We start from the raw sequence: 12,453 nt of genomic DNA on the forward strand, positions 1-12,453 counted from the left end.
ATTCCCAAGTCTGCATGTCAGGCAAGATGCTGAACCCTACATTGTCTTCCAGTGTGTTCCTTATTAGGAGGTCAGCTGTGCATAATGAAGGTAACATGAATGTGAATATTAAAATGATATGATAACAAAGCATGTGTGTTTGAGCTAAGCCCCAAAGAGCCCAAGCCCAGAGTATCACACTGAAAAGATGAAAATGTAACGATGGCTACAGATCAGTCCTGTTTTGGGTGAACTCAGAGTTCAATAAGAATTTTCTTTAGCGATGAATGTAAAATGCTGATTATGCTGCCAATGTAGACTACTGGACTGGATGAAATAGAAACAAAGCTGTTTGGGCCAAAGCTAATGACACAACCACCTTTCTATGAACACACAGCTTGAAATGCCCCACAGTTTTCTTTGCTGATTGTTGGAAATAAAATAATTCATATCTTTTGTCTTTTTACTGTTATAAGCATATGTTTGGTAAACATATTTTGATTATAGCTTGGTGGTCGCTGAATTGAGGCCTCCTGTCCAGCTATGAAGCTTTTCCTTCATACCATTCTGTAACAATTATAGGAAGAAGCCTGTGGTCTGCCTCCTAAGCAAAACTATATTTAGTCATCATGATAAAATCATCTTTGATTCAAGAAGTTTAAACAACCCCCCCCCCCCCCCCCCCCCCCCCCCCCATAAAAAAAAAAAAACAGGCTCTGCTGCACTGTTTCATGTTTAAAGACATATCAGAGCAAATCAAGCTGTCTTAACCTGCCATTGTTACAATAGGAGAGGGAAGAAAAGAAAAGGAGTGTGAGAAAAGATAAAGGAGCGACAGAAAGCACAGGAGTTGACTGTGTTAAAAGAAGTGGTGTCCAGCTGCTAACTCCATTACACACACAGCTACAAAAGAACAGGACAGCAAGGAGTGGGCTAAATTGGTGCGCACATGTTCACCCGCTGTACACTGGTGAGACAATTGGACAGAGTGGACATTAAAGTGCCTGTTAAAGTGGCCAAAACCTCAGTGAGAAAGTAAATCTGACTCCTTTTCTTTTCTACTATTTGCCCCTTACCAACTTTAGAATGCACATTCGACATCAAAGTGACTCTGGGGACTTATTTAAACACATTGAGAATTAACTTCTTTATAGAGTGGACTTACGGGATATTTTCTGTGTTATAATCCACATATTAGATTGTAGGCGTGCAGCTGGTGCTATACTGCATTGTTTAGCAGGACAATATCCATTTGTTAGAAGTAAATCACAATTGATATTTTCTCAGTCATGCTTAGGACAGTCATTTTGTGCTCTACATGATTCTTGTACCCTTGTGTCCTCTGAGCTTTAAGGAAATTAGGAGATATTAGGTAAAAGTATGAATTCACTTTGAATGGGAAAATAAACCAGTCAGAAGCCAATGATAGGTCCCCTCAGGTCAGTCTCGTAATTAGTTTATTGTATGTCTATGTAAAGATATTCAGGCTTTACCTAATTAAAAATACTTACAATACAACACAGACAAAAAATATTCGATGACAAGTGAACTCCTGCAGTGAAAATAAAATAATGTATTCTACAAGTTAAATCAGGAAACATTATTCAAAATCCTGCATAAAAATGGTTCTCAAGGACTGTCAATGTTAACACAATCCCAGATTATATATAGTTAATATGATATAATATAACTCTAATGGCACTGAAAATAAAATATTATCGTTAATAAAAATGAATGAATAATTTTATTCAGGATCAGGAAGAAAAAAAAAACACTCCGTTCAGTTTTCAGTACACCCGGTCTATGATATCACATGCAAGCTGGTCACAAAACAAACACCAATAGTGTTAGTCGCAGTAATATGCAACAGACCACACTCAGCACTATCCTGTGAAAAACAGCACATCAGCCTAAAAATGTTACATATTGTAATATTTCCAGAAACTACAGCTCCTAACAGTAACACTGGTTGAAAAGCTCAGTACCCGAACACTGTCCCCCGGCTGTCAGGACTGAAATACTGCTGTAATCGGACGAGTCTGTGCCCGTCGCATCACGGCACTGACCGTGATCATAAGTTTTCAGTCGCAGATTCAGCAGAACACGGGCCTCATTTGTCTTCAACAGTGACCAGGGATTAAGGTCTTTTTGACCTCGTAATGTTTGGACCAACTTTACAGGGATAAGAAATGTTGTAGCTTCAACTCAAACGGTTCTATATTTCCACTTGTAAGACGAGTTATTCAAGAAAAAGGTGGTTCATTCAGCGGTCCAAACTGGGCCCATCCAGATGCTTCCTGGCTAATTATGAGTGAAACCATCATCTCAGTCTGTATGCATTTCTCATCGGAAGCCATGATTGTGCTCTGTTGTGTCCCTCCAGTCCTTTTTCACCCACACCCATTTCACATGATTACCCTCAAGCCCACCTTCTTAAAGATGATGACTTATTGGCAACAGAACATTTTTGTGGTGTTGATGTGCATTTAGAAAATGTTTTTGGTAAAAGTAAAAGTTTGGTAACAGATTACAAAAATAGATAGATTTTCGATTACTTTGAATATAAATGCAAATAATCAATTAAGAGTCAAATAAGAGTCATGCAATTAAAATTTTGACGGCTTAACAGCCAAGTTAACATAATTACCTTATGCAAGTAATCACAAGAGATATTGTGCAGTTTTAATTGGTATATGGTACATATCTGTTACATATGAGGCTAAAAATCATATATTGTCATTGTCAGAATCTGCTGATTAATTATTCCAGTAGTTAATCAGTTGTTTGGTTTGCAAGGATTCATATGATGGCTTCACAGCTCAAGGAAAATCCCATAAGAGTTTTTATTTTTTCCAAACCTCTAAATGAACAAAGTAATTGACAGCAAGAGCAGCAAAAACATCCATTCAATAATGTGGAATCATAAAGTTTTTGTATTTGGAACAACAATTTAAGAGAATATCAAAAAAAGGTATGTAAATAATTTAATTGAAACCAAGCATTTCACCTGTAGTTCTATATAGAATTAAATCCATACGAAAACGTTAGAGAAAAAATCATAAGCTTTTTATGCACTTTGTAAGAAATCCCACTTAGAAAAATGATAACAGTAAGATAAATGCAGTAAGATAAAAAGAATAAAAAAAAGTACAAGTTAAATGACGGAAAGAAAGAAGTACCCTCTCTGTGATTAAAGTGAATGCAACCATGTCTAAAATTTTAAAAAGGTTCAACTTTGTTATAAAAGGCTGTGGAGAGAATTGATTGGTCCCCAAGGCTGCAGACCACAGTCACCAAATAATTCTCATGGTTCAGCACCTCAACCGCTTGAGAAAATTGCCACTCAGGCCCGATTTACTTGTTGTTTGACAACAGTGTGTGTAAGCTGGGAATTGAGAAATGTAATTTGAAATAATGTGGGGCACAAAACCATCATCGGAAAGTTATGCTCTCTATTTCCTTTTTTTCTAATGCAAGGGAACTGTATGATCTTTTGGCTTACGTTTTAAATTCACTTTCTGTGTGACAAACACACATGCTGTCACACATTTTACACGTACTCAGTGGGGTCAGGTGGTGTGTGCGGATATCAGGACAAGTTGAAGTGTCCCCCTCACATCTAAAAGTGATTAAGTCTCCTCTGCTTATCTTCTGATGAACACTGTGAATAACCCCTCTGTGGATTTTGTGTGTGTGTGTGTGTGTGTGTGTGTGTGTGTGTGTGTGTGTGCGTGTGTGTGTGTGTCTAAGTGTGAGGTGCCCGACTGACCATTCCAGACTCACAAACTCAAACACACACACCCACTGTGGACACAGCTAAGAAACGAGCTATATCACATTTTACACAGCCCAGACATCTCTCAGAGAGCCTATTGGCCAGACATTACACACAAACAAACACCACATGATGATATCACAAGGGAAACATACACTACCTCTGTGCACACACATGCACGTCCGAATGAGCAGCTGCTGCTCATTTGCACAACAGATTAGATTTCTTCAGCTAAATTTGCTTTCAGCAGGAGGAACCACAACAGAAGAGAAATGCATATCAGAAATGACAGTGGGCCACTCACCATGGATTTTTCTTCCATGTTGCTTGGCATCATCAAAGAAACTTCCACCAGCATGTGTAACTTTCTGTGTATGTGTTGTGTAAAACACTGAAAAATGGCCAAACGTCTTGTTCTTAAGCTAATGGTTTAGGATAGATATTAGAAAGCGCAACATAAATGATTGGGGTTTACCACTAAATGAGTCTTGCCCTAACAAAAAAACAAACAATGTTGCCATCTCACAATTTTAAGCCGTGTAATGTTTTTGCGCTTTGGATAAATATTTATTGCACTTCTGGGCGCAGATAATAGAACTTTTAAGATTTTTTTTATTTTTTATTATGTAGTAAAATTTGAATATGTGCTATAGATCTACAAGATTTATTTTGAGCTGAAATAGAAGGACAAATTCTGGGAACATATGAGACTAAAATAAAAATATGAGACTTGTTATAAAAAGGATCTGGCATTTTTTCCTGGAAATAGCCAAATTCCTACATTAAGTCAACTACAGAGACGTTGAACAGTGCAAGGATGTTGCTAAAAAGAACCAAGCATGAACAATATTCTCAGAATTTTGCATGCCTTATGTTGCTCTTCTGTTTGCGCATCAAATTACCTGAAAATTTTCTTAGAAATCTAAGGCCTCAACAACATCCTGGAAATATTTCCCAAAAGTTGCAGTGAATTTTCGTCCTTTTTTATGATCAAATCAAACATTATCTTTTTCAACAAGTTATCTTACAGTATCATTTTAGAGAAATTGTAAGTTAGAATGTTTTCCTATAACATAACCTGTAAACTCTGTCGATGACCTCAAAACAGCCTCTTAATGTTATATAAAAATGTTGTATCTTAGGTCAAATTCACCCTCCTCACCAGCTGAGCCACTCAAGATAATGATAAGTGAAATAAAAAAAATATATATCATGATGTAACACCTGTATCTAAATTCAAATTTAAGATAATACAATTAAATTTTTTTAGTAGACAATTGTCAAAACTTCGACTGAAAAACAAATCCTCTGTACTCAGTACCTTATGGTGTGAATTATCAATTTATCATTGTAAACCTTTATGATCATCGTCATAGTGATTTGATTCTACAGCCTGATAATACCGAATTATACCTTAATACCTTGATGTTAAGACAGCAACACACAATGCAATTCAAATCTAAACTCTTAGGCATTTTAGCACAGCAGTATCACATAATGAAAACACGCAATGTGATATACATCACTGTGTTTGTAGTTTAGTACTTTCCATCCTAACATCTTAACACGTAAGCTCCTCCATCTGATGCTGTTACACATGCCCCTCCAGTAGCTTCGATTATTCTGGCTTTCCTCGATGTGCCAGGTTCAACACGTCAGGTGTGATTTTGGTTTGGAATACACAGCCAGCCTTGATGTTTGCTTTGCATGTGTTCGTGTGTGAAGCAGGGGCAGAGTGTGTTTTTAGCTATTCTCTACAAACTGTCTCTGAACCCTCAACTCGCAACTCTGCAGTTTTTCAAACACACACGTACACTTTCACACTCTGACACAAACTCACTCAAGGGACTGCCGACAGCAGGCAGGCAGGCAGGCCGATGTGCAGTGGCAGTGTGTCTTAAGCACCGTGTGCGTTTGTGTGTGTGTTAGATTGTGAGTGTAAGGCGTGTGCTGGGACGGGCAGACAGGGCTAGCGCGTTATCCTCTTATCCCCACTGTTGTGGAATAGAGAGGCAAGCAGCTGGAGGGACTGCAAGCAGCCTGATAATGCCAGCGCTATTTTCTAACCCGCCATCTTAATCTTGTTACTCAAATGGTTGTGAAGAGAGAGTCATGAATTTTAATTTTTCTCAAACACACACACTCGGGCATACATGTGTGTGCACGTGTACATCTCCCGTCTCACATACATAAATAGTATCCCCACTGTGTCCGTGCCCTCTGCCTCCCTGCCTCCCTTTTTCTGCCTCCCTGTTTTTCTTTCCATTTTCTCTCCCCCAGCTGCCTGACTACCCCCTTCTTCATCCCTCTTTTCTCTGACATATCTTTCCTCTTCTGCACTATCACTCCCTCCGCTCCCCTCTATCTTCCTATTTCCTACATCACGACCCACTTCTCTATTTAGTCAAGCCTGTCCTTCTATCCCTTCTTCTACTCATCTCTCCATCCACCCAATCCCTCATTCTCCATTTCTTAATCCTGCAGAGAGAGACCCCAGACATCCGGTTCATCCATCCCTCCCTTGTCTCAGAGCCACCTCCTTCTTCTTTTTCCATCTTGTTCGCTTTTTTTCTACACGAGCAAGGCAGTGAAAAAAGAAAAGGGAGCAGGGGAGGGATATGGAGAGGCAGAATGAGAGGAGGTAAAGGCTAGGGTGAAAGTTGTAATAAAATAAATTACTTGCACCTTGGAAAGTGGGGAAAAAAAAAAATAGATGGTGGGGGGGGGGGGCAGGTTGGGTTGAGAGCCGATTTAGCCAGCCACCCATGAAGCTGATTAGGCAGCCTGCGATCAGGAGGAACAGCTTTGCTTGTTAAACTTTTCACCTCTATGAGCTCTCAGCCTTCACAGTGTAAGCTCCCTCCCTCCTCCCTTCTCTATCCCTCTACTGCTCCCTCTATCACTTCCTTCCTTGTGCCTGGTAGATTTTGAATGCGAATGCCGGCCACTGTCTTCATAGCAGGCTTAGCACTGGGGGAAGGCAGCTGCCCCTCCACGCCCAGCCACCCCCCGGGTTGCCTGTTCTTGCTGTCTTTGCCATCCTCTCCCTCCCTCATTCTCTCTGGAGGTCAGAGGTTCAGTCACTGGGCGAGGCCTGGAGGGATGGCTACAGAAAGATAACGCACATAAAGAGCACTGGGGGGAAACAGGGAAGGATTGAAAGAAGTGAGAAGCAGACACAAGCCGTTTGTTCATTTTCAACAAAAACGAGAGAACCGAGAGGAAAAGGAGAATGAGGAAAGATGATTTAGAATGAGGACTTCTCACTTTTATAGCACAACATGTGGCAAAGACTTGTGAAACAGGAGAGAACTGTGTCAAGGGGGAAAGTGAAGCACAACCTCAGGTAGCCATTTAAATAATACAAACCTTCTGATTTCCAGATGTTGAGACACCGTTGACTCCATGTAAAAGAAATGGTCAAGATCACCACCTCCTCCTCTTTCTCCTGTATGCATCTTATAACTTAAAACTGCTTTTGTATGTACGATAGATAGTCAACACGACTTTGTGTGTATCTGCAAGAAGACATTGAGTTTTTTAGGCCCACCCTCCTTTTTAAAGCCCCACATTTTTGATCAATTTCCCAGAGTGAAACATTACCATCTTAAACTTTAAACCACAGTTATGTGTAATGTCAACATTTCTCATATCACCTTCTTCTGAAGCAGTAATATGTGCAATGGCAATATTTAGTAACAAACTTTAAGCACCTCCCTTATCAACACGCTAACAAACTTGCGTATAGAGGTTTTAGAGGTTAGAGGGTTGTTGGTGGATTAAGGTGACACGTCTTCACTATGAGATGATGTTATTTCAGTTATTTTTACACTTTGCTTCTTATATAATTTCAGACACTTTTTTTTGGGGCTGGGAAATGATCATGGTCTGGTGTAAAATACTGACTGAAAAATCCCTCCCCCCCCTTTGCATGTCAAAACGTAGTATAATTTTTTTATTTTACCCTTTTATTTCACCTTTTCTTATTCACATCTTCTAAATGCAAATCAAAGTGGAAAACCGGCTTATGACAATGTGGCAGTGATGCTGTGTTCTTCCATGCGAAGAGTATTTAACATGTGGGGGGATGTATTTTACTTAAAAAAGTGTCAACAAAGTGAAAGACAGGGTGCAACAGTCACAGAAAATAACAGTAAATATAAGCAATTAATCCTTGTTTGCCATTTGTTTACAGCATTTTATAGTGTTTGTGTATTCTATAGCACATATCAGTGGGACAGTGCCACATTGTCAGATTTGATGTAAAAGCACTGATTCTACGCTTTTGTGAATTGGACGCCAAAGGGAGGACCCAGTAACTCAAACTAATAGATAATATTTGAATATTTTCACTCTTTTGAGCTATTTTTGGCTGGTGTCACTTCTACTGCTCAAAGATTTGCTCAGAATGATGCTACAGTGGTTGCCCTTGGCATCACATATTGCTGCTGGAGGTGGATCTCAGCACTGATGCAAAAGGACAGCTTGTGCTTGTCTTTAAGACTGACAGTTTTGACAAAAACAGAAGAATTTCACATCTTTGAAATGGGAACAGAAACAGGTATTACAGGAAAGTAATTTGTTAAACATACAGTACCATTTTTGGGTCATATCTCAGCTAAATAAAGCAAATGACCTGATGGGATTACAGATTCATGGGATATACCTCAGGGCAAAACTTTCAGTTTGATGAAGGTATAGATGTTTGCCTTTTAAGGTTGAATTGCAATGATGACCTAACATTATGTCACAGAAGTAGTTTAGTTTATTATATTTGTGCAGAGAAAGTGTGTAACACATCAACAACTAAACACCCTAATGCTGGAAAAATTACATTAGCACCGACTCATAAAATCATGATTTTCACAAGTGCCCAAAACAGCCCAATTTGTTGGAAACACAGCACACAGTCATCATTTGAGTTTGCAGGGTAAGTAGGCTTGGGTCATTTGCATACCACTTACATGCCGCTGACGTAAGTGGATTTGGGAACGGTCTCAGTTTCTGTTTGTTGTGAAGAGTACTTTTCGCTCAGTTCTCTGTCCTATTCTTGCTACACACACACACACACACACACACACACACACACACAGATACACACACACACAAACAGTCCCACATCCTGACATGAGTGGACCCACTAAACTCACTTTCCTAAGCCCCCTGATCATTTGGCCAGGCTCTAAGTGAGCTGATTAGCTGGTGTATGCCCAAACTGCAAAGTCTGTTTAAAAGGGCACTCAGTTGGCATCTCACGGGGCACCTCACACGGCTGTGATCGTGATTGGTGTTCACTTTGAAACCTGAACAATTTCTCCTTTAGTAACTATTTTGGTTACTGGTTACTGGTTATTTTGATATTTTAATCATGACAATTATTTTTCAATCCCAAATAATGACAAATTCACTAATTTCCCGAACGTCTCAAAAGTTAGAATGAACTGAACATCTTTGGGGTTCTTGGTATTGAGAAATGTGAAAGACTAGGAAAAATGTGACAGAAATGTCTTACTATTTTCTGAAATTTTACAAACGAACAGATATTTGATGAAGAGCTTGTTTCAGCTGTGATATGCAGATTAATGTATTGAGGTGTGAATCTTTATGGAAGTTAACAAATCATCCCTGTTATTGTGAAATAACTGAATCAGTTTCTGTTTTTGGTCATCTTCACCGACAGAGACACTGACCTTCCTCATCCATTTTTCATGTGGGGTGAAAAGTTTGACAGTTTTTTGTAGAGTGGGGTCAGAAAAAGAAAGAACACTGAGGAGGGTAGCATGCAACAGCGGAACTAAATGAAAATTATGATCAGCCACATCAAAAAGCTAATAAAATGAGAGAAAATGTCTGCCATGCTAAGATTTAGCAAAAGGATTTCATATCTGTGGTCGTCTTTTTAGTTATTGTGTTTCTTGCTTTGTGATTTCCAGATGCTGAGCGAAGGAAAGCAAGCGTACGATGAGAACCTTCACTATCCTCTCCTCATCACCTTGACCAAAGGACCTCAATCTGTCAGCCATGCTCAGTAAACCAAAACAAGTGAGCCCTCGGCTAAAAGCATTACTCTACTCCACTTTTTAGTATTTTGATGCGAAGTGGGATATATTCTGATCTTTTATGTTTTAACCATCTGCCACAAACCAAGAAACTGGTCACTCAACCAGTCAGCCTTGTAACCTGCTGATCAAACAAATAAGCTCCAATCTCTGAAAATGAATATGAACCACAAAGCTAAACAGTCAGCGAAGTCACAAATCAGTATTCTGCCGGATAGTCAATTACCCAACATCGCTGTTAATTAGCCTCTCATCCAGTCATCATTTCAGCCAACACAACGAGCTGCTCATTCAGTGTGTTACATGGATATTTCCTGGCCTACATGTGTCAGTTGGTTCTCTTTAACCATTCACTGTTAACCCATGCCACTGTGTTTCTGGCCTCAGCATGGACGCCAGCTTTAATTCACTGAATGTCACAGTGTGGAGCAGCTCACAGTTTCCTCAGTTTCCACCTTTAATTTCTTTTAATACAGCTCTTTCATCCCAGTCAGAGGTCAGTACTAAGAACTTGATTTGTGCGTGTCTTAAAACAGTGCATTAACACATTAAGACACATTCACAAGAAAGAGAATCTGTTGCTTCTCAGGAGCTACAGTTTGCATATTACGCCACGTTATCGCCGTAGGCACAAATAGTCCCCATTACATCACCCTGTAATTAATTTTACTCAACTCTCCTGATACTCAAACCGAATGACAGACTGATAGTAATTCCCTTTTCTTCAGTTGTAGTTCATTTTTGATGCAGTTAGTTTATTTAGATTTCCTGCTATTTCCTTGCCTTTCTGATGACAACACAAAACACATTCATATGAACTACATATCATAATACACCAACATAATATCATAACTCATATCTGTTATATTTATAATACAGAAAAATGAGAACGACAAGCTCTGACTGAATCCATTATCCTTTCACAGATACATACCATTATTTCATTAATTGTACTTGAACCTTTTTACATCACAGCATATTATCAGCTGATAAAGTTCTTCTGTCAAATAATAATATTTTATAATTTTTTCCAAACCATGTATATTATTTTGTTGTGTAATCTGAATTGAGAGAAATTTCTACTCTTGAATTGCTCAAGATGTAACTACATGTTGAGGCAATGCAGTCTTGACTTGTGGCAAGGTGAAACAACAAGTTGTTGAATTTTCTTAACTATGGTGTTCAAGTCAGCCTCAGATCTACTGTGTTATCTGTGAGGATTTTAAAGTGAAACATCCATTTGTTGGCAATCAGATCTTGCAAGTGCAGCTGCTGTAAGTCTGAACCTGCAGGAATCGTGCAAGGGTCTTCAGACATAGACCAACACATAGGTTGTAAAGTCTCTCACAGTACTTTTTGTATTTATTGACCCAATACTGTGGATGCATTTCTGTGTATGTGTGTCCAAAGTAGATGTCATTATTGACATCTAGTATGTAAATGCTGACATTTGACATAATATCCTATTTTAAACCATTCTGTTGAAGTCAGCCTTTACGCATATACAGCAAAACTATAGTTTCTTGCTTTTGAATGTCACATATCTGAGTTTGTAAAGCAAATGAAAGATTGTCTTTTCTTTCTTTTTACTCATATACAGTATTCAGAAAGAGCGTATGCTAAAGTTGGCAATGAGCTAAATCAATAAAGTACAGCCACAAAGTATCTATTACCACAATGAGCATAAGTAAGGAGTAAAAGTATTGGCAGGAAGCATCTAAGCATATGAATTTACAGGGTCTCCAAACAAAGGCAAAATCAAGCATTAACAGGGGTATGATGTTGCCACATCCAGTGTAGATAAAAGGTTAGAATTTGATTTCATATAGATTTTGCAGTGATAGCCTCTGAATCTCCTATTACCCTCAAGAGCATTTGCTCCTTAGTTTTTATTATAAATCATGCTGTTTTTTATCAACTAAATGTTCTCAGGTGTTTTTCTCATACATTAATCTGTTAATTTGCTTCTTTATTTAAAAAATAAAAATCAGCAAGTGTCAGTGGGTCAGTTGTAGTTGCAGCTAGCAATGGGACTTCATATTTCACTGTGATTTATTGCTGTGCACAACAGCCAAGAAGCTATGCAGTATCTCCCAGTGGTTGCTGTTTATATTTCTCCTTTTGAAGATTATCCACTTAGGAAATAAGAATGTAACTCCTCAGAAAAAAAGGTCAATTTTAAGTTTGGTCTCTTTGAGAATTTGAATTGAATTGCTAAAGTTTAAAAGGGTCTATTAAGTATTAACATTTAAAGGCAGATTTGTCATGAGATTTGCTGTATCTGATATATCTGGGCTAACATATAAACACCCTCCCCACTGTGACTGTGCAGTGACTTCATCACTGTCAAGTGTGACATCACCAGCAGCAATAATAAAGTATTTTATAACACCTCAGCACCTGGTATCACTGGTTACACTGACATTCCCGTCACATTGCTGCTTGTTGCAAAATCACTGCCTCAGTTAGTGACCACCCTCAATCTGCTGTGATGTCACACATTCACATGGTGACGCCCTCCCTTATATCATGATGATATTAACTCACTATTTTTCTCTGTGACAACAGACAATGACTTCTCAAAGTCAGCATTACTCAGCGACTTTCATGTGATCGTTATTTGGATTTGCTGAATAGTAT

General features: G+C 38.7%; 1 protein-coding gene across 2 annotated transcripts in view; it reads left to right on the forward strand.

The window, feature by feature from the left end:
* The window catches only part of camkmt (calmodulin-lysine N-methyltransferase), a 126,333-nt gene extending 114,124 nt beyond the window's left edge, over positions 1–12,209 (forward strand). For both annotated transcript variants that reach the window (XM_075479355.1, XM_075479346.1), the window contains one exon: positions 9,688–12,209. In XM_075479355.1, coding sequence (XP_075335470.1) covers positions 9,688–9,786 — 99 coding nt within the window. In that variant the 3' untranslated portion in view covers positions 9,787–12,209. The remainder of the gene's footprint in view (positions 1–9,687) is intronic.
* Positions 12,210–12,453: the final 244 nt, after the last annotated feature.

This window comes from Odontesthes bonariensis, chromosome 2, assembly GCF_027942865.1.
Source record: "Odontesthes bonariensis isolate fOdoBon6 chromosome 2, fOdoBon6.hap1, whole genome shotgun sequence".
In the NCBI taxonomy this organism is placed as follows: Eukaryota; Metazoa; Chordata; class Actinopteri; order Atheriniformes; family Atherinopsidae; genus Odontesthes; species Odontesthes bonariensis.